The sequence below is a fragment of the Phalacrocorax carbo genome, chromosome 1, assembly GCF_963921805.1.
Source record: "Phalacrocorax carbo chromosome 1, bPhaCar2.1, whole genome shotgun sequence".
NCBI lineage: Eukaryota > Metazoa > Chordata > Aves > Suliformes > Phalacrocoracidae > Phalacrocorax > Phalacrocorax carbo.
Window position 1 is genome coordinate 42,634,650 of NC_087513.1, and position 22,823 is coordinate 42,657,472.

Here is a 22,823-nt window from a genome sequence, read left to right on the forward strand (position 1 = left end):
GCCCAGTAGAAGACCCCACGTTTGTACAGCAACTGGCTTTCTCCCCTCCAGTCCCATCCATTCTTGATGAGAGCAAAAGTTCCTCTCAATTGCTACGAGGATGCTATGGTTCATAGCACAGAGAGACATGAGGGCAAGCCAAAACCCTGCAGAGAATGGGAGGCCCTCTTCAGTGATCCACTTCACACTTATTTTACATGACAATGCATTTGGTGTCTCAGCAACATCCTGTACTCCAGAACTGCATAATTTCTGCCTGTCTTCAGAAGACGGAGGAGTCAACTAATATTTAAATAAAATGGAAATAACTCCTCCCACCCAAACACTATGTATTGCTGTAGGATCCCACTCATCCTTTCTCCCTCTCTCCTTCCACTTCAACCTCTCTACCTATCCAGTAGTCAATAGCACACAATATTGAGGTGCCTAACTGATGTCCAGGTCCATAAAAGACATTTAGATGCTTAAGTCTCTCTATAAAGGGTATCAGCAGGACACCATGACATTATGTTCAAATAAAAGACACACAGAGGATGTCAAATGCCGGAGTTTATTTTTCACTATGAAGTTCTTCACATTCCAAATTAAAAGAAAAAAAAAAATCCCAAAGACCTTTCCATGTCAAGCTTCTTTTTGGAATAAAATGCTAAACAATCATTTTAAAGCCTCTTCAAAAAAAAAGTTTACCTATGGTAACTTTAAGACAACTGGTAGGCAAAGAGGGCTGTTTAAACATACTTGAAGCTATTGTTGGAAGCTGGGTTAAGCCTGCCTAACTGACGACTTAACACATTTTGGTCTGGATTGATTTCCCCCAGATAGAAGCCTAATGAAAAGCCAGTATAAGGCTTAGAAGAGGGAATTGGAAAGCCAGCAGAAGTTTTGAGCAAAAGCAGATAAAGGCAGATATTTTAGAAGCAAGCAAATGAAACAGCCAGAACGTTTCTGAGGGTGAGAGGCAGGTAACAAGGAGTCTTGGTGGCACTTAAATACTAATACAGGCAAACTGGTGCTGGTGTAAATAATGTTGAGAAAATCCTGAATAGTCAGTATGGAGTAACACTAACTTGGGTGTTAGAAACAAGATTCCAAACGTCAGTTTCTCTCTGAGAAAGCAGAAAGGTGTCCCTACGAAAAGTCTTTGGTGAAGTGGCAACACGGGGATTAGGAGTTAGCCAGTTATGAGAACCAGAAGGGACAAACCCATGCATGAGCAACCCTTGCCCTGAGGGTGGACAGGCAGGGAAGAGGTCTCACTCTCACCAGGCCCCTGGGGAGGGGAGAGCACTGAGGCACAGTGCGGCACCAGGGGTGGGAGAGGTGCTGGGGCGCTGCACAAAGAGGACCGCAGCATCGTGGGTGCACCAGCGCTGTGCAAAGACCGCAGCCTCACAGGTCCTTGAAACTGTCTGGTCACAGGACACGGACTAAGGACAGGCCTCTGCCCATGAGATCTCCCCTTTAGAGTTATACTGTGGACATGCAGTGTACACCACTTACTCTGTGCTAAACAACTATAATTTAAAGATGAAGTGTGGTTTTGGTGTTTGGATTTTTTTTAACGCAAGAAAGCTATAGGCCCCTAGGTGATTTGACAATAGATTGATTAAAACCAAATGAGTTATCTGCAGCAAACATTTAAGTAGGTTGACTTCTTTTGGAATAACTGCTTGTGGATCTTGATTTCCTCCAATCGACTACTGTTCCAAAGAAAAATTCCAATTTTTCTTTGGTATCACCCATTATGGTTTCAAAATCAATTTTCAGTATGCTTGTGTTCTGTACAAGAGAGACATTAGTTTCCATTTGTTAAGTGACTTTATTTGAACTGTCTCTGTTCCTGACAGAATGATGGTACAACTACTCCAATATAAGGTAGTAGGCAAGTTAAAAATTCCACTAGATTAAAAAAAAGTTGACGTTTCCTTTCTACAGAATATTCATGCCAATAAAACTCAAATGCCACGAACATTCAGAGAAAGCAATAGAAACTGATAAGTAGTCACACTTGACTAAATTCATTCATGAAAAATTATTTGCAGTAACTTTTCTAGTTATTAATTTTAGAAAACTGAAATGGCATCAGGACCAGGCACACGAGGAAGAACAAGGAACAGTGCATCAGCTACCTCAGAAAGCAGGAGGAACATTAAAGACCACAGCAACAGGCTTAAGTTAGTGTGTGAAGTGACTGGCCACAAACTACTGCAGAAGAGAATGTGCAGCCTGCCAGAACACACTGTGGGAAATGTGTTTGAGTCAGAAAATCTCCTGCAGAGCTTATGCCTGTGTAAATGTTTCCTGCAGTATCATCCTCCTGCACTGACTGCAAACACGGCTAATTTTGCCTTAGGCTTCAGGCTCATTCTAGTAAATCTACTCTGTAAATCAGTCAATTTTTATTATGCATATGAAAGTTTGCCTCATGATAATAAACCTGTAACTAGCACATTATAATGGACTAGGTAAACAAGGCAAAAAAGGGTTTCAAACTTCAAGGCCTTCCTTTCATCTAATAAAACCCAGTAATTCTCAATTGCAAATAGCCATACCGAAATGAACAAACGCCACTCCAGCTCTCAGCACATTTAGAATGGACAATATCGACTTGTTCAGGTTCAAAATTTGACCTACCTTAAAAAAGTAAAAATCTGGTGGGGCATGTCCTCTAAATTCTAAATATCTAGTTAAAAAAACAAACAAATCCGTTTCTCATTGCCAAGCAATAAAGAAATATAAGACTGATTTGTGATCTTCTGCAGACAGGCCACCACTTTGCAATGTATGTATATATGATCATAAGTAATTAAAGCACATTAATACCAAACCCTATAGCTTTGAAAAAGGACATGAAGTTTGTGTTCTGCAAATGTGAGATCACCGCTCATTAGGGAAAAGTCCTCCTAAGCAATATTAGAATAAAATCATTCAAAAGCAACTACAAAAGATTTGATATAGGTTTGGTCAATTTAGATAACAGTGACAATGATAACAATTCAGAAAGACCCCAAACAAACATCAGGAACTATACCAGCTGACTGACTTCCCAGTCTGAGTTAAGGAAGATGAAATCAATGCAGCATATTCTACAGATGTGGTAGTACATCTACATCAACTTAAGATTCAGAAGATTCAGAAGATACAATCCCACAATTAGTACCTACCTTAAGATGTATGTTGCAGAGGGCATAATTAATTTATTACGACAAGGGTCCTATTATTGTGCAGTAATTTCATCTAAAGCAAGATGTCATTTCAGGACATAAATATGTTCACTTGTGCTGTGCTTCCCCACCCCCTCTCCATATGCGAACACAAAACAAGGACTACAGTAGTTTGTTTACTAGAGTATAAACAATGAGTAATAGCAAACGTTAAAGATTCTTAGGAGAAACTGAAGTAAACCTTGCTGTGCAGAACACACTGTGCTTTTCAACACCTCCAGTTAAGAGCTTCTCAAAATATGCCATGTATGAGGAAGCAAACAGACATCAGAACTGATGGAAAACATTTATCTTCCTAAAATTGTAGCCAAAAAGGAACACGACTGGCTAACGAGTTGCAATATAAGCTATTATTGCACAGGGAAGTCATTTGAATTTCTACTCTTCCAAGCAAACTGAACAGGCTGCCATTTTATTACATGAATATAGGGTTGGAAGCCAAGAAAGGTTTATAACACATCTCAGCTGAAGGAGGTTGGCAAATTCACTTCCCTCAATTTCTCAGATTTGACTGATGTAAAATACAACATTATACACTCATTCCTTCTGCTTACAGGACTGCCAGCGATGGCACTAACCTCTTTAATGGCATCCCTCTGCACACCACACTTCTGAAGCTATTTAAGTATACAGATCAGCATAAATCAAATAGTTATCATGATGAAGAGGACTAAATGTTGAAGGCTTATATTCAGAACAAACTATTAAAGTTATAACAGAAAATGCACTTCAGCTTTTCATTAAGGTTGTCTTTACTCATAGCTGGCTAATGCTAGTCATCCATTAAGAACCATATATGCTACCACTAACCTTTATAGCCCATATGGACTGCTCCAAAGGATGAAAAAGTTTGAAACAAAAGCCGTCTTTTTTAGAAGGCCTCTCAATGAGTTCACAAGCGTTCAGGAGCACTGTTCCTACCCACTGGCCATTTTTGGGGGTTTTGTAAACAAGCAACACTCCTGGTTTCAGTACACACCACAGTTTGGTCCAGCTTTTCAAAGTACCACGAATCTAGAAGATAAATAGTTACAGTTATATCTCAGTGAAACCAACACCAAAACCATCCCCTTTAACAAAATGAAAATTTAAATTATTTATTAGTTTTTATTTCAAGCAAAGTTTATCAGATCCATCAAAAGTTTACCCAGGTTTATCAAAGACATTAGAAAGGTACAATTTCAATGCTCACTCTTCTATTCTTTCTTGATGAATACTTATTCTACCAATGGGTATACACACATCCAGACATGGGAAGTATGACAATTCATCTGAAACCTTCATGAATTTTCCTATCTGGAACATATTTTATCACTAGCATGAAGACAGGATAATTTTTGGAAACAGAGCTCCTCTGAAAACAGGGCAGACGTCTGTTAAGAAAGACAGGATATTCACAAAATAACTCAGATAAATTTGAATGTCTTAGATAAAATGTCTTATAACAGCTTTTGGCTTCAACCTATATGTGAAATGTAAGATCCTTTCAAGTCCCTGAATTTGCACATCTGATTAGACTGCTTGCATCAATTCTGTCAACTCTGGATTTTAATTACTATTGTGTCCATAGGACTGAACGTCAGCTTGATCTCTGAGCAATGCTGTAGCCTGTTTACACAGATTTTTGCGAAAACTGGAGAAACTTTGTCCAGACAAGCTACTGTTCAGAGCTAACTTTATAAATCAGTAACAGTTCTTTATTCTTGTATAATTTCCAAGGAATATATTTACAATTCTAAGGAATTATATACAAATAAATGAACTGCATTACTGTTGATGACACTGATTGCTATCCTTGAGAAATTAATTCCTCACTTTCTGTACCAGTACTAGAGGACAGTTAGTTCTCAAGAGAGGAAAGGAAAATTACCAGAAATACACAGAGAGATATTTATTCAGATATCTAATGTGACTGAACCATTTTCACTATTATAACGGACATAACAGAGCTTCAATTCTAAGTGTAAAATAAAAAGGACAGAATAAGAATTGCAAAGCCAAGTCATCTGAAGTTAATAGCTATACACACAATATGCATGTGACTATGGTGGCGGCAGTAAATGGGAGCTAGGTTCCTCTGTTCCCCTAGGACTTGAGCACAGAGACCCTGGGATGCAATTAGTGGCTGCTGTGCTTGTAGAAAAACATTAACAGCAAGTAAAAGATTGAGCCTTTTCTATTCTGGTCCGAAAGCAGCGAGCAGCTGCTACATCTTCAACTCAGGTTTCACATTTGGATTCTGACCTTCAACCAGTCAGCCATAACAATAACTGATGGGTCTGTGATAGTGCTAAGTAATTCTTTTGTCGCTCTCTTCTTTTCTTCTCTGTAATTTTTCTTTTGAACCTGTAAATAATAATAATAATATTTACAATGCCACAACCATAAGGCAGTAATCAGAGCACAAGACAACATCTATCAATACAAGCTGAGAAAAAACCTGCTAAATTCAATTTGCAATATCAATACAGAGAAGTAGCTTTAAAACAGCATTTGACTTCAAGTTGCGAACAACTATTTCATGCTTTGTTTCAAGAGCAGCTACAATGTAACCAATTTCAGATTCTTCTGCAATTTGCTTTTAAGACAGAACTTTGAAACTCCTGTTAGAATCATGGGCGAAAACCAACCAACCAAACCCCCTCCCCTCCTTCCTTTCCCGGTGTAAAGTACATAACCAAATTTGGGCTAGATTCAGATTTACAGGCACATTATCTGATCAGTAGTTTTTACACACCAGTTGTTTTCCCTCCTCAGTAGAAATCAGCAGCAATGTATCTCCCTCTTTTAGAGGCAAAAAATTTTATGTTTCTCCTGACATGGTACTTGCTGAACAGTGGAGTTTGGTCTTGTTACAACACAGGGGGAAGGCAGCAGTAGAAAAAAAAAAACAGGTACTGCATGCGAACTGTAATTTTGATAATTCAATTCATCATTTCATTGCATGTAGATGTCCTGCCAACCTGAATAATAATCTTCTGAATTATCCTATAATCTCGTGCCACCTTAAAGACTGCATTATAGAAGCCCATACTCAAGTAACACTACATTAATATTTGAAGCGAATCAACCGCACAACTTCTCACTATACTTAAATATTCCAGAGTTCCCATGACTACTTGGTGTTTTTGTCTTTTCATTAGAGAATATAGTAAAACTATGTGAATGCATTTATAGTCCATGAGGAGTTACTTGGAAATTAATTCACCTTGAGAGATTCTTTTTTTGTAAGTTTGCTTGAAGATAGAGAGATGTCCTTCTCAGAGCCATTGAAAAGCTTGGATTCAGACTGAAATTCACAAAATGCATAATAAATAAATAACAATGATAGATACAAGGATATATTGTGTTGCAGGCCTTCAGAGAGTGTTCAAAGTGCAGTTATGTTTGTAAGGTTCCCGTTCCCATTCACTTTTCTGTTTCTCCCACGTAGGGAAAAAAAAACCCAAAACAAAAAACAAAACACCGAACCGAACCAAAACCAACAAACCACAACTTGTAACATGAGCTCTTCACCACCTATTTAGAGAGTCTTTTTTCATAAGGGTTTTATGGGAAAGAAATCTGAGATTCTTCGTGAAGAAGATGAACTATATGCAGTAAATATTTAGCCCGTGTAGCCTGTATGTCAGTCTTTACTAGTTAGCCATTATTTTAGCAGAGAGAGAAGGTTTTAGGAAAACCCCAGTGTTCAAACACAGGAGTCACTCCCATGTTGCCATGACATATGAATCCCAACATCTTCATTCATAACCTGACAGCTCCTCCGAATGGATTGCTATAGAGGCACTTACCCCGTGACCCATGAAGGAAAATACACCCTCTTCAATCTAGGATTTAGTGCTCTATAAATTATCAGAGTACAACCGACCACCAGTGGCACTTGTTCTGCTCCTTCCTCCCTAATCCCACGCTCTGATTACTTTTTGCAAGTCATCTTCGAGAAGCTCACAGTGGCGACAGACAGGGGAACGAGGCTCAGGTTTGTTCATGAAACCCAAAGCCTTGTTCATGGTGCAACAATATGCTGCCTCAGCACCACATGATTTCTCCCTCCCGCCTCCCCCACATCTTGTAAGGTTCAAAGTTTATTCCTTGGCACCTGCTGCCTACAAGTTGAAAGGGAACTAGAGAGACCAAAGATTCATCCTGGGATACAGAGCTCTTAAAAAATAAATTTTAAGAGTCTATCACAGAGTTATCATCTCATTCCTACTGCAAGTCATACACCACTGAGTAGGTATCCACTATATATAAACTTTAGATAAATTACACAGAGTTGCATTTCTTTGTGCACTGAAATATAAGCCTGATGGACCCAAAGTTCCTGCCTAGTAAAAAAAAAACAACAACAAACAAAAGACAAAAAAAGAAAAATCAACGTAACCTTCCAAACTGAGTAAATTCAAGGATAGTTTATGAGAACTGCTTCTCAAGCTGTTCACCATTTCTGACTAGTCATTTCAAATCTCAGACTACAATGCAAAGTCTATTCAAATTTCTATTTTGGAACACTATTTAAAAAACAGTGAAAAAATATGCAAGTTTTGAGAAAACTTACTGCAATAATAAAATCAGTGCACTTGAGCACTCTTTTTCTTAACACACATGTTGCTCAAACTAACAAAATAAAAACTAAAGATTTACAAGTGGAACAAAGCAATTTAACTTTGATCCTTCTATGATACCTTTAACTCAGTACCAAGACTTTACAGGAATCTACACAGATACCTAGTGTCAAAGAGATATGTGCAATATCTGGCAAAAAGTAATTTTATCTCAAAATCATTTCAAAGATAGCTAAATGTTCTCTAACTTCCATATACATCTTAGAAAACTGAAGGAAACCTCTTTATTTTGTCTTAAAGGTATGTTCTTAACACTTAAAATTTAGCTTTAATACAAGCATACAACTTGAAATATCATTCCTCTGCCTAGAAGTTAAAGGAAATACAGTACTTTAAATGCAATAACGGAAGAGGACAAAATGCTTATCACTGTCACATAAGAAGAGGTAATGAACTCTTTATGCAAGCTATAATGGAGCAACTTAAGTAAAACATTCATAAATATTCTAGTTGCTCACTAACAGAAAGCTAATGCAATCTAAAGGTCATGCATAAAAGCCCCAAACCAGTAAGTATCACAGGTTACAAAGACTCATTCTCTCAGTATCTCAGTTTAAAGCTCACTAATATGACACTGAGTAAAGGTCCATCTTTACCTGTCCAATGGATTACGAGACAGATCAGTGATTCGTGTATTTTTAAGCTAGTAACTTTCTCAGTGTTACATCCACACAAAGTGGATGGGATCAAAATTTAAAAGGAGAAAACATTTAAAGAGAACCTACTGCAACTCCCAGCAAGGTACATTCAGTACCAGATTCCGGGCAAGTCTCATCAGTGCTTTCCCATCCTTACTTAGAAAGAAGGGCTGTTATTTCACCTCCACAGCTGTGACAGTTACTATCTTCTGTTAGCCTGAACTTTGTTTGTGGGTTATAAAGGAACTACTAGTCTCATCAAGCCTCACATGCAGTAATTGTGTAAAATACAGATGAAGAAAAATATGTATCAGAAGTAGGAATATTTCCCTCATCTTTGATGGTAGTAAGACATGAAAAAAAGTAATGGCAAAGCACACAGAGACTTACGATCCTAGAAAGACAAGAACCCAGAAAAATAAATATAAGGAAGAGAAAACACAAATTGTATATCCAAAGGTAAATGATTAATAGAGTCTGAAAGAGATCCAAGTTAAAAGAGAGAGTATTAACTCGATTTCCAAGTAAAAAATGATTTAGAGGTTTCTGGACCAACACAAATATTTTGATGGTAAATATGCTTCCTTGATCTCCCTGACAAGTGAGGCTCTAAGATGCAGTAAAGGTGAAAAAGACAAAGTTTTGTCATTCCAAGACAGATATAAGACACCAACAGATTGAAATGCATACCTACGTACCACAGAACTGCAGCATTAGCTGCAGAAACCAACCTGTTCACCCTAATGCAATTCTGATGACACCATTTAAGCAGGGAAATGCTACTATAATCTTTAAGTCACTTTGATTTCCTCCGATCTCTCTTTAATATTTCTCTTTAAGGCTCTGACACATGAAATATCACAGAAAAATTTGTGTCAAGACCTCGAGTGACTCCGAGGGGTGCGGCTGCCTGTGCCCAGGGCCATCTCTGAGACTGCAGCGCTAACCTTGCAGCAGGCCCCTACGGAAAGAGCTGTGTGTGAAAGCGGTGAGAAGCAGGCATCGCCCCCGTGTCCCTTGGGAGCTAGCTGTGTTCAAGCTCAGGTCCTCCCCTTCCCCTAACAGAGCAGCCCGCGCCTGACAATCTGTTTAAGTGTCCGTTGTCACATTTGCCGCTGTAAAAAACAGTGGATATCCAAGCAGAAAATAGATAACCACACAGCTGGGTAATTTAAAGCCTTTAAACTCTGTCCTGTAGAGATGCCTAAATAAGAAAAACAAGTGAACTTAGCAACTCCATTCAGTGATCAAACCATATACAATCTCCCCCTCCACAAAAATGCAGTCTTTCCCTCTTCTCTTGAATTTCTTGAAGAGAGAGATACACCTGTTTTATGAGGCACCCAATGGAAAATACTTTTTTTTTTTCTGGAATTCCACATTCTTAATACATAAAAATCCCTAGATAAAAATTTAGCGCATTGACATGCCAGGCACTTTTGCTGACCAAAATGTTCGCGCGCTTCAATAGTTACAGTAGGCCAAAAAATAAATAAGGTATAATCAGGGTGACCTATACGATGTCCTAAAACCAATAGCTTCTATAACTCTAAGCTACAAATTTAAAAGGATTTGGGAAAGGAAATATAGCTATGGCAGATTTTCCCCTATACTACTACAATGACTTTTTACACAAATCTCTCATGTACATACTACTTCTATACCATCAGAAAGAACATTTTGTTCCGAGTATGAATGCTATTGCAAACTATTCATGTAAATAATTGCGATCAGAACAAAACACAGCTCTGGAGAGACAAGACCTGGGATCACTACATAAAAAGAGTCTTTTTGGCTGCTCGGGTAGTTTACGTTTTCTTCCCTTTTAAAGTTTAGCCACCCTGAGATGCTATGGCTTTGGTGACTGCAGTGTCCATCTCCCAACTCCACTTTGGATGTTCTCAGCTTTCACTACATCTCAGTGACCCCTTTCCACCTTGGGACTACACAATGATGATTATGAATTTGCCTGGCTCCCGCCTTTTCCATTTCTATTATCCAGACTACCAGAAAGCATAGAGATGCATAGCAGTCATATCCAGTTTAATGTTCCACTGGGCATGCTTGCCTTTGCTCTCTCATTGCCTCAATGAAATGGGCCTTTATACTTGAATTCTGAAGTACAGTAGCCTTTGCAACAAATAGGACAACAGATTATACTTAACTATGTTTTACTGTGGCAATTTAGGCCTTTGCACTAAACCTTTTCCAACTACAGTTTCCTTAATATTCCTCTAAGATGATTTGCTACAGCTCAGTGAACCTATAGCTTAAAAGGATTTAAAATTCTGTTCCATAGCAAGATCTAGCCTCCATCCATTGTTACATTTGGTGAGGCAACATCCCACCCTAAGATGACAATGAAAAGATTCCATTTTTCAATTTTCACTAATTCGAACTGTAGATTTTCATGTGATGTCATCTTGAGAACTATATTAAGAAATTTCCTTTAATCTTTGTCTATTGCTAAATCTGAAGTGTAACCTTCCAGGTTACCTACAACAAGGTTAAACGCATTTGCATTTCATTAAAAATGTACTCAACTCCCTTAAACACAGTCATTTTTAAGCCAGGTTAGGAGGCTGCTTTCCTTACCTTGCTTTTTGACATGGAATGTGCTGTATCATCCTTGCTTTGTGATACATCATCCTTCCCTTTGTCAAAACCTTAAAGAAAAGACAGCATTGTTGCAAATTATTTGAAGACATAACATATTATATGAGCAAGCCTTTGAAATAAATTTGCAAATTGTTTAGCACAAAAAAGTGCAAGCAAATTGGATTTTTAAACAATGTATACACATACCAGTCCATCACATCAGTTACAAACATACCAGCTACTACAACATAAACTAATTTAATATCCACTAAGAGGTGAGAACGGTCCACTGTATTTGGATGGTGTTGCATCCGACCCAATAGCCTGAAAAATCATAAATATGGTGTGCAAATTTTTGTTCTTTTATCTTCTCATTCTCCCCTATCTGCGTACATGCATGCACAGAGCAGAACGCTAAATAAAGCCTTTTTTGGTTTGTTAATTTCTGCAGCTAGAAATAATTGTTAAATACCACCTATATGAAAGCAAATCTGAAACTCTGGTTAAGATCACCAGTCAGGTTTTTTTTGCAAGAAAATGAAACGTGGCTTACGTTAGCCTTGAATTTATGCTTTTAACTTGACACTGCATAAGTGTAACTACAAGGCTTTATATTAAAACAGTTGTTGAAATCCCACATTTTACTTCTGTTAGTGACTCACAGCACAAACCCCACACTTTCCAGTATCCAAGAAGCCAAGTGAGATGTGGCTGCAGCCATTATACGTGTGACAATGGAAAGGGGGGGGTCACGACTGGCATTAGCGCTGCTGCGCAGCTGCTACATGCCACAGAACATAGATACTGAGAACCTAGCATTCTCTTAAGGAAAAATAATCTTCTCTGGTTATGAGACAGAACATCTCAGTGATCACTTCTCTTTGAAGAGGTTGGTGGTAGCATAAAGGTTTTATAAACACGAATAAAAGAAATTGCACAATGGATTTATCAAAGTAAGCAAAAATGATGGCATTTGCATGCCCTCCAGACAGAAGGCAGATAAATATGAAGTCATACATGAATTTCAGGAATCCACTGAAAAGCCTTGCCCGATTCCGACAGTGGTACCCTAGAGCTTTAGCCCACCAGAGGGCACTACATTAGCAGATAAGTTGCATAAACAGACACCAAAAGCTCTTCCCATTAGTATCTTCACCCTTCCGCAACTTACAATACCCAGAAACTCTAAGACAGAACTGATTCATCTATCACAAATACACATCTTGGGGAGTTTCACTGAGTTATAGAGGCATTAGGTTGGTCTTCAGGTTACATGAGAGATCCAAGATTCCTCTTAGTGTTGGTCTGGTAGTCAGTCTTTTGGGATTTTTTTTTTTGTTTATATTTATTACCTTTTGCAGGGACTCTGTTTTAAGACCAGATTTTAAAAAATTATATACTGGAATACAATGATACGTCATTTTATGTTTACATAAAGTAAACTTTACATGTCTTCAAGGAAACCTCTCCATGTCTTTATAAAAGCCCTCTGTGCACAGTTCAGTAGACCCTTCCCTTTTGAAATTCTTCCAACACATCAGTGACATGTTTGTTCAGCCAATGAAAACCTATAACGCATAAGGCTACTTGATCAGAGGGAACAAGGACCTAGACAGGCAAAAGATTTGTATTATTAGGGAATCCAGAAAAAAAACCAAAAAGGCACGTCATGGTCCAGAGGCCAGAAGCCACATTTCCTATATAACACCAAATACAAAAGCACATTTTCTACAGCACCAGTCATCAGGTGCTGAAACAAACCAAAGGTTGCTTCAAGCTTTAGAGGGCAGACCTGTCTCAGTTCACTGAGAAGTTATTAGATTTGATGCCAGTCTTAGGCAGTCAAACACACACCAGAACCATAGTCATGGGGTTTTCTCCCCACCTTCCCCCCCACCCCCAATAAATCCCTCATTAAAAACCAAGTTCCACTGAAAATGTAATGCAGGAATTTGATAATGGCTTTCCAGTTTTTACTTTTTTACTTATAGGCACATACAGATGACTTAGTGATAGGAATCAACGAGGAAGTGCTAAGTCAGGTTTGTTCTTACAGAAGAGAAGCTGTAATTCACAGCTTGATTTCTAGAGCACAGCAGCTTTAAGAGCTTTACACATCCTTATCTAACATATATATGTTTTTATTTTCATACACAAGCTTTCCATTGGTATCACCAATGAAAACAGAATGAAGTACAAAGTCTCAGAGAATCAGATACGAAGACACATTTCCCTGAACTTCACCTCCTTGCTTCCAGTATCTCAAGGCCAAGAGATGCGTGTGCTTGCAGATTTATAAACACACCACCACAGTCACTGTTCCCTTCCTTACTCACATGCACGGCAAAGGGCTGTCTGAGGGTTTGCTAGCAAACCCGAGCCAGGGTGCTGCAGATCCTGGTACACCTTGCACAGCTCCATCTGGGTCTGTGAGGAAACCCAACCAGCCAGCTTCACATCCCACAGCAGCCTACTTGTAGGCTCCCTCTCTGTAGAATGGATAAGCTTACTCAGAATGCAGACAGAAGGCTTTTCTCCCCATGTGCTAAAATATAATGTTAAAAATAATAAATTGTAATTCAGGTGCTGATCCAGACACAGCCTCACCCACTGTAAGGATGCCTTTTCCAGGAAGCCTCTATTAAGATGGAGGGACCTCAATACCATACGCATAAGCTTCGCCTGACAAGAACAGCTTGAAACTAATACCTGCAGTGAAATTTGTACTGAAACATCACAAAAAGCTATATATGGGCCCAAACTGAGGACAATATGCACTTTGCTGTGGAAATACTTGGTAAAGGAAACAACAACAGAACAATTATATTCATAGAATCGATAAGAAATACTGTTTTCTCCCTTCCTACCAGTTTCTCTATGGATTTCTGACAAAGACAACAGCAAAGCTGCACCTTAAATGATGCTTTGTGTTATTGCCCTTTTTGTAATTTTGTTCACCCCAGAGGTACTGAAAATTGCACCAGAAAAAGTCATCGAATCAGTGTCTGTAGCAGAGACTGCCAGGATATGAGAGGCTAGAGGCAGGGTCTAATAGAAAGAATGAGTTTCATGTTTTTCAGTGCCTATCAGCAGTGGTTTTGGGCTTAATATTTTAGCTTACCTGCTGTTTGCCGTGCTGTAATTCAACCAGGAACTCTCTAACAAGATAACCTGAGCGCACTTTTCACAATGTAGAAATTCAGGTGTTGAAGATACAGTCCCTTTCTGTAACTTCCTCTCTATTAAATCTCTTGAATTTATGTATCATTTTCTACCTAAAATCCTGAAAGCAATCTTCAGAGTTAGGAGACAGGGAGCAAGTCCCATTTGAATCAACGTTCAGAACTGCAGATTGTGCTCCCAGTATTATTTAAAACATTTGCAAATTTTTTTTTAAAAAATATTTTTAAACACGAGCTTCACTACTGTAGCCTCTAAAGAAGTTCTGGACATCAGGTATTGTGTTCAGAGCAACGCTATGTTTTAACAGACTTTCTCCTAGTGTGACCTTCCTTGTCTGAACATCACAGACCCCGTGAGCTCTGAAAGCTGATCCCAGCCCCAGTGCAGTCAGCCACAGTTCATGGTGTGACCTTAGAAGCCAAGGGAAACTGTCCATTCATTAGTACATTCCTACTGTGAGTGCTCGGCAAGTCCTTCCAAAATTTGCAGGCAGAAACTACATGAAAACTCTTGATGAGCTTTGAGATAGATGCAAAAGCCTGACAACCACATGTGGCTGGAACAACCACAACTCCATTTGCACAAGATGTCAATGAAACAAAATCAGACAGCACTTTACAGACTGAGCTGGGAGGCGCAGTCAATACCAAAAGAAAAAACTCCTCCAAAACATGGTCTTTGACAAAAAACGAGGAGTATATACATTTTATGATTAATATTAAAGAATCTTTAGGATAAAGGTAGGGTCCATTTTAAAACAAAACTGTTTACTTAAGAGATTTCAATTTTGAAACATAAGACAGGTATCATTCTTTAAAGTCCTGCCCACAATCCATCCCTTCAATCAGTCTTGAGGGAAGGGAAAACCAAAACCAACCACATAACATCGCCTATATTTCAACTACTGGTTTTGTACCTCTCGACAAATAGCATTTGCAGTTAGGATACCTGAGAAAAATACATCAGATAAGACATGTTACTTTTTAATATCAGATCTACTTAATTCAAAAAGAAAGAATTACTATCCACTGGAGGCTTTTTTTTCAACAAACAGAAGAACCAGTAAAAAAGCAACGCGATGCATGAAAAGATCACAAATAGCAAGTCAAGCAGGAATACTTCTGACTTCCAAATGAAAAGCAAGGAACTGCCTGATTTGATTACTGGTGTGCATATGCAGTTGTGAAGAATGAATAATGGAGCTGAAAAACTATATGCTTCTGGAAGAACTATGAGCTATGCTTAGTGGGAAATATCAACACTGGTGTTATATAATATACATGGCAGAAAAGAAGTCTTTTTAAAGAATTGAGCACAAGAGTCAATAATCTTTTTAAGTGACTGATTTTCAAAAAGCTTGCCCACAACCAGTTTTAAGAATACAATTCCATATTTCCTGATTCAGATTCCTCCATGGATTTTGAAACTGAAGTAATCAGAAAAGCAAGCAAAGTCCTTTTACATATTTTCTCATAGTCATGTTTTCTTTTGCAAACACCATATAAAGTAAACAATAATAACCAAAGATTGTCCTCACTGTAACTATACATGAGTATCTTTTAGACAGGCAGTAACTAATCCTTGCTTAAACCAAACTGAAAGAGTATACCTTCCAGCATATTGTTTACATTCTTCAGATATACGGAAGATTCCAAAAGGGAAAACATTTCTAGTTATGTGTTTACACTTGATTTTTGTCATTAAAAACTGGTTTCCATTTGTAGTGCATTTTAAGAAGTCATTCATTGTCCACTTAGGGACAGCAATCAGCTTTAATGTAGAATTCTATGCAGGAAGGAAGCAAAAAGGAAATTAATCCCTTCTTGTTTCATTAATTACCAGACTACATGCATTTATTTTAAAGGTAGGGAGGATCTGTATAGCTGCCAACTCCATGCTTTCAAGCTCTGAGATCTTTGTTTCCTGAGTAGCCTGAATAAAACTCAAGCGTTACGTTCTTGGTAGAAGACTAATCATTTTCTGAAGCAGAGTGAAAGGAAACCTTATAGGATAAACCATGAGCTTTAATAGAACATGGTGTCCCACACAAATGCCCCCGCCCGCCTGAGGCTGAACATGCTGCTCCAGTGATTCTGCAAGCCAGCACTGGCCAGCGATGCAGAGAGCTCCCTCACCCCCAGCCTGCAACCTCCCCTATGCTATGCACCCCAACTCTTCTGCGGCTTCAGAGCCAGGGCGTACAAATTCAGTGAGCCATTCTGCATAAGGCATGCGATGAAAGGTGAAAACTATTTTATCTCCTCCCCCCCTCCCCCAGCATTCTGGCCCCATGGGACCACGTAACAAAGTGTGTATGCGTGCATGCGCTAGACAAATCAAACTGAGTAATTTTGGTAAGAACATACAATTTCTACAATGTTCCTTTTCAGGAAGAGGTGACCTTGTCATACATTTTCAAGCATCGAAGTTTCCTGAAATAAACTCCTGAAATTCAGGTACCTCTATCAGAAGTGTGCGTTATGGACAATGAAACTCTAGAAATTCATTTCAACATTCCAGTACTCATTTTCAGGACAACACAAATCTAAGCAAAGGAGATTCAAGCCCTTTCTGGTGTTAAATGGCTTAAAAATCTTGCACTAGAGAGTTTAGCAAGGCTATGCTTTTAGCCTTAACTGATTCTATCTTGTTATTTTATGTTAAACCACTGATGACAAGCCCACAGATTCTTCAGCAGTTATAGCCAAATTAAAACCTTCTGCTGTACTTTACTATTTTAAAGCAAGTCCATTGTGTGCAGAGGGAGTGGAAAGTACAAGGGAGGAAGGCGTTTATAAACCACATCATAGAACTTCAGTCATAAAGGCACTAACAACCAAAACAAATACTCCAGTCAGTACCAAATACACAAATGCCTTTAAAGAGAGATTTGCTGTCATGTAAGCTTACTCGCCTGTCTACTAATCTTGCCACTACAAAGAGCTATTATCTAAATGCATACAAGCAATATTCTTTCGGATTTCTACCAACATCTCAGTACATTACTTTCATTCAAGGTGAAAAATTTGAGGTGGAAATTGTATTCTCTTCTGTACATTTTAAGAAATGCAAGACCAAAACAAACCTGGTAAAGCAGGAGAGAGTTCGTTATATCCTCCAAATGAAGCATTCCGGACAAGCTTTCGGCCATCAGCTCTTGGAGAAAACACAGATGAAATCCCAGCACATGAGGAAAACCTACGTCGCACTGGACCCTCTTCCTTCATGAGTTAAGGTGTTTGTGTAAGGATTATTGTTCTCTGTGAAAGCTGGTTAGCATTAGCTGCTTGGAACAAGAGTGTTGCAGTAACAGCCTTTTACCTCACATTCTGATGAGTAAGATACAAAAGGAAAAAAAAAAAAAAGAAACAAACGAAGGGCACAGGTGAAAAATGCAGTGAAGAGACAGAGGCTGCCAAATCAGCAGCAAGCCAAGCAACACTATACTCCTCTCATCAAACCCATTAGGACGCTTAAAGCAGAATAGCTTTGCTTCAGCTCCTCTCTTCCACAAACACCACATATCATTTTTTACATCTCAGTTTTGGTCCTACTCATCTCTGCTTCCTAAGCACACAAAGATGGTGCTTATTTAGATTTAAGAATTCATTACATCAGTTCTTTTTCCCATTAGTCTTTCAAGTCTCAATTTTATATTGCACAAAGCACAACTCATGAGCTATTCGGCTTCCCTATTTGATATTGTGGTACGCTACAGGAATCTGAAAAGGGAGCCAATGTTTTGCGTTATGCAGCCACGTTGAGTGTTCTTGATTAGGTACTTACCTAGTCAGTTTTCATCAACTGATTGCTGTGGCTTCTGCATCTTCATTTCTTTTTTTATTTAAACAGTGAGCTATGGCTTTTTCTTCTCTAAGACTTGACCATATTTATATATACAGATCAGCCTGACTCCTGGAGGAGCTGGACAAAATAAGCTCCGCAAAAAGGTTTTTTTATTATTAATGCCCCAAATACTTCATGCAATGAATAAAACACTTAGATGAACCAACTTAAATTTTAAACATAAAAAAAACCAGTAAATTGTGCTTCAAGACTAGAAATCAGCTGATCCAAACTGCTTTTACTTATAACTACCAGAATAAAGTCAAATAAGCTCTCCCTAACCTCCTTCATCTACTGCTTGTTATCCTCCATCGGCTGCTTCTTTGCCCTGATGACTGGCATGCATGGCCACTCTCTTCCATATGTGGAAATTCCTTCCTGTCTGGTGCTTCTCTGCTGATCCCATTTTCCCCACCACACCCTGTTTCTTACAAAATACATTTTGAAACCTACTCTGTTTGCTGGAATGCAGAAAAATAAGACACGAAGAATTTGCTTGAAAATAAGAACTTGCGTTGTCCCTTACTCTGTATCAGAGGTCTCCTCTTCTTACGAAGTGAAACACATCCCACAAATCAATGGTAGCGTGAATTTGATTAATCCTTAAATAATACCGTTTACTCCAGCTGCTTAGGCAAAGAAGTGTATTTACTATTTGTGGCTCTGTAATTTCAGTTCACATTGGCTCAAGGATAATACAGTACACTGAAGTATTTTATAACACCTATGAAAGGTTTTAACTGTGCAGAGTGTATGTGCATTAGTACCTATAGATATATACACTAAGACACATACAGAAAACACCGAAAATAATTTTTCTGATTATGAAACACAGTAGCTTCCAGGATCCTATGAATCACTAGAATTTCTTCATGCCCCTTAACAGACTAATGTCCCAATACATGCCAAGGAAAAAAGATGTAACTGAAAAAAACAATTATGAGCCATCAATAGAAACTATTATATGTGATATGTAATGTTCACTTCTTTTATACAAGAAGTGAAAAACTGTATTCCCTTGGGCACAGGGAGGAGGAGAAACTGGATGAGCGTGTCTTGTGTTCGGGCCTGCCTCCATTTATCCATTACTGTGTCTCATACTTCCCTTGGCTGAAGCAGTCCTTGTCCAGATGTCCCGGAAGGAACAGAAAGAGCAGCTGAAAAAATTAAGGAGTGGAATGGCGGGGCAGTGAGGAGGAAATACAAGGAGGGAGAACACCACTCTTTTTTTTTTTTTAAATAAACACAGCTCCACATCACTTCTCCAAATCTATCTTCTTAACTACAAAATAGAGCAAATACCTGGGTCCAAATCTCTCCAGAACATGCATTTTCTTTTTTCTATTTAAAATCAAAAGAAAGCTGCAGTAGAAAAACTCCCCATACACATGGAAGGAACTGTATCCTCTCATTACAGACCTATCTTGCTCAGTTAATGGGTCTGTTATCTCATCTTTCAGAGTCAGGGCTATGACCCCACCCGGGAACACTCTGCTGACACTGGTATCACGATGTTTCCATGTCTTGTACCGGAGCGGCAGGGTCGCACGGACTAACGGGAGGCTCCGCTACCCGCCACCCGCACCGCTTCGTCTGCATCTGCCTCCGGCCGCTCTGCCAGCCGCTTCTGGAGCCGCTACTGAGGATGCCTGCCAACCGACCAGGTTCTTCCACAACATAGTCTTCTCTGCCACCTTATGTTCACGTTACTAAAAAGTGGCTAAAGTAGACAGACATCCAGGGGTTTGAGGAAACAACGTAATCCTGAATGTTTTCCCCTTACGTCTGTCCATGCCCTCTCAGGTGCCCTGACACTGTTCATGCAGCCAAACTGTAAACACGAACAGATTAAAAACCTCTTTCTCCTTCCTATGCCCTTTTTTCCATTTAGAAGTGAAATTGAAATCTTTGGGTACATCAAATGAAGAATTTAAATATGGATAATGTTACGTTTCCCCTCTCTGAAGCTGTCTCCCAACCAAGGGAACTGTTATCAGGGTATTCTGACTAAGTATCTTCTGCTCTAACTTAACAGCAATATAGGACAGGCAGGCTCTATGCCTTTTGCCAAAATAAGACTCTGACTCACCACCACAAAGGAGGGGGGAAAGAAAAAAAAAAATCTCATCTAAGCTTCTTCCTTCATCTCCCTCCCCTCCACCAAGTCATCTTCATATTTCACTTAATTAACTGTTTTACCACTGCAGATTTACATGGTTTGGCTGTAAAAAGTCACTAGTTTTCAACAGATTGTGATTTATTATGCCTGCTAATACTCGTATACACATGCTCATTTGCTTTAACTACTTCAAAGCAGTATATGTTGCTAGAGAGACAGCTGACGCACTAAGGCTGTTAGATCAAAAGGAATCTGTAACATTTGATAAAAATAAGCATTATTCTCCATGGTGTGATTCTAAGCTAAAGTTTATTGTAACTCTTGAACACCAGCCTGTGATACTAAATGGGTTTCTGCTCTCCACATAACCAGCACCCAAAGCTCTTAGAAACTCTCTTAATTCCTTGCAATAAATTTGATTCCTGAAGGGACAGAGAGGTACTTTTAAGTAGTTGGAAGTGTTTTTATTTGCATTTTCTGTACATCACAATGGACAGGTGAACTTCACTAGTCACCACATATTAGACAAGAAGAAAAAAAAAATCAAATTCTTTTTCTTCTCCCCTCCCTGAAAATAAATGCAGACAGAATAGGTCAATTTACTGATAAAGTCAGAATTGGTATCATTCATTAGGTGACCTTAGACTAACGCCCCAGGAAGCCTTCCATCCTTTTGGTATCAGTTCCCAGTGCCTTAATAATTGATATACTTAGCAAATGCACTAATGCACAGAGCTTCACATGGTTTCAAAATGCTCACAAATAGAACTACAGCCAAGTTCAGCTGAAGTAGTCAGACATAGCTGAAAACCTTGCATAAACGGGAAAGTATCTGCACTCTAGCCTAAATGCATCAGGTGTGTGCCATAGTGTATCTGTATGTGAAAAAATAAGGTTCCTCATAACAAAAGTTAAAGTACTTCATGAAAGCAGGCACTAGAGTAAGTATGCCACTGAAAGGGAGAAAAAGTCTCCTGGTTTCTCCGTTTTATTTAATACCTAAATCAGTAGGAATACAAAAAAACCCAACTGAAATATTTAGTTCATCTTCTCGGGGGGAGGGAATTCCACTCTCAATCTGTTGAATATCTCTTTAGAGAAGGAAAACTTTCTGTTGTATACATTTTTCTAAAAGACAGAATGTATTTCTCATATCAGCTACTCAGTCAGGGCTTCTTCAGCGGTAAATGCTGACTGAAAAACAAATCATAATCCCATGCCTAAGACATTCTTCCAGCATATTGCCTGGGGCAAAACTTAAAACTTAGTATATAAAACAAAGGCAAATAGAAGACGTGCAATATTCCAACAGCGCATGAACACTTTTGACAAAGCCTGGTTTTAGTTTTAAAACATTTCTCCAACTGAAAAAGATTTAGAGCTGAAAAAAACCATAGACTTAACAAAAAAGACCTCTCTGAATTACGCAGGTATGAATTCGAAGCGTGGAAATTGAACTCAGATAAATTATATTCTGAACAGGCCAACTGAGGAATTTTAAATATAATAATCCTTTCTATATAGACTTTAGAAGTTTAAAATAATGAGCACATTATACAAACTGATACTGATTCAATAATACTGAGAGTATATGCGGTGATTTGAAGTAAAAAAAAGAATTCCTTTTCCCCTTAGAGGTATACAAAGAAAACCCAAAACCCTCTTAAAACCAAACTCTGTAAAAGTTACAGGGAGAAGGAGGAGGGCAAACTGATGGTGTAGCAAAGAATACAGACGCTTTTTAGACTCGCCCTTCAAGTCTGACAGTAATTTGCCCTGACATCTCGACAACACTCGGTTTTCCAATAGCGTTCTCCCCCCAGTCCAACAGAAGAGAAAGTCATAAATAATTCTCCACATGCAGCACACAGTCTTAGTGATACGCAGAAAACAGAAAAAGCAAACTGCTAGACTACCATACCTATAAATGAGTTTTATCCAACACCTGATTTTTGTACATGGACTCTAAGTAAAAATGTTTTTCTACTGAACAGAAAGGGTATTAAAGGTATACTTGCCTTTAGACACCAATATTTGATTCAGAATAAAGACATCTGAACCATGGCGCTACCAGTGTGTTGGTAGTTTACAGTGGCAAGTTTCTTTCACCAAATATTCTTCTGTTCTCTGGTATTTCCAAGTTGAGTGCAGTTTAGCTGAGGAGTAATTCCAGAGGCACGCTTGACAGTGGTTATGAATGAACACCAAGGCTCCCAGTGCCCAGCAACTGTACTTGGCTGCACCTCGTCGCTTGCTAATGCTCCTGCCCAGCTCCTCCCACACAAAGTAAACAGGCTTGCTCACCCCTCAGGTTTCATCAGTTTTCATCGCAGCCCTTATGAAATTCTCAAGGTCATGGTTCAGTTTCAAGTAGGCCAGCTCTGCAGAGATTGTCATGGAGAAAGACAACTTGCTTGAGAAGTTTCACTGTAATCAGCCCTGCTGTGCTTTTCAAACCCAGTACTACACTTTCATAAAACTGTAACCCACACAGAAAGGAGCGTATGCAATTTAGCCAAGCCACAAATACTGGGTGGAGTAGCATTTCAGAAATGGAAAGTTTTAATAAACACAATGACTTGCAGAG

The 22,823-nt window shown here is 38.8% G+C and overlaps 1 protein-coding gene across 6 annotated transcripts in view; it reads right to left on the bottom strand.

Moving 5' to 3' along the window:
- The window catches only part of OSBPL8 (oxysterol binding protein like 8), a 95,362-nt gene that overhangs the window by 22,990 nt on the left and 49,549 nt on the right, over positions 1-22,823 (bottom strand). For 4 of the 6 annotated variants that reach the window (XM_064449853.1, XM_064449863.1, XM_064449879.1 and 1 more), the window contains 4 exons: positions 11,086-11,156; positions 6,433-6,513; positions 5,469-5,570; positions 4,035-4,238 (listed from right to left, as the gene is read on the bottom strand). In XM_064449853.1, coding sequence (XP_064305923.1) covers positions 4,035-4,238; positions 5,469-5,570; positions 6,433-6,513; positions 11,086-11,156 — 458 coding nt within the window. Of the gene's footprint in view, positions 1-4,034; positions 4,239-5,468; positions 5,571-6,432; positions 6,514-7,018; positions 7,120-11,085; positions 11,157-17,356; positions 17,601-22,823 lie in introns of those variants that run through there. The other 2 variants (XM_064449872.1, XM_064449897.1) reach the window with 2 other exon arrangements.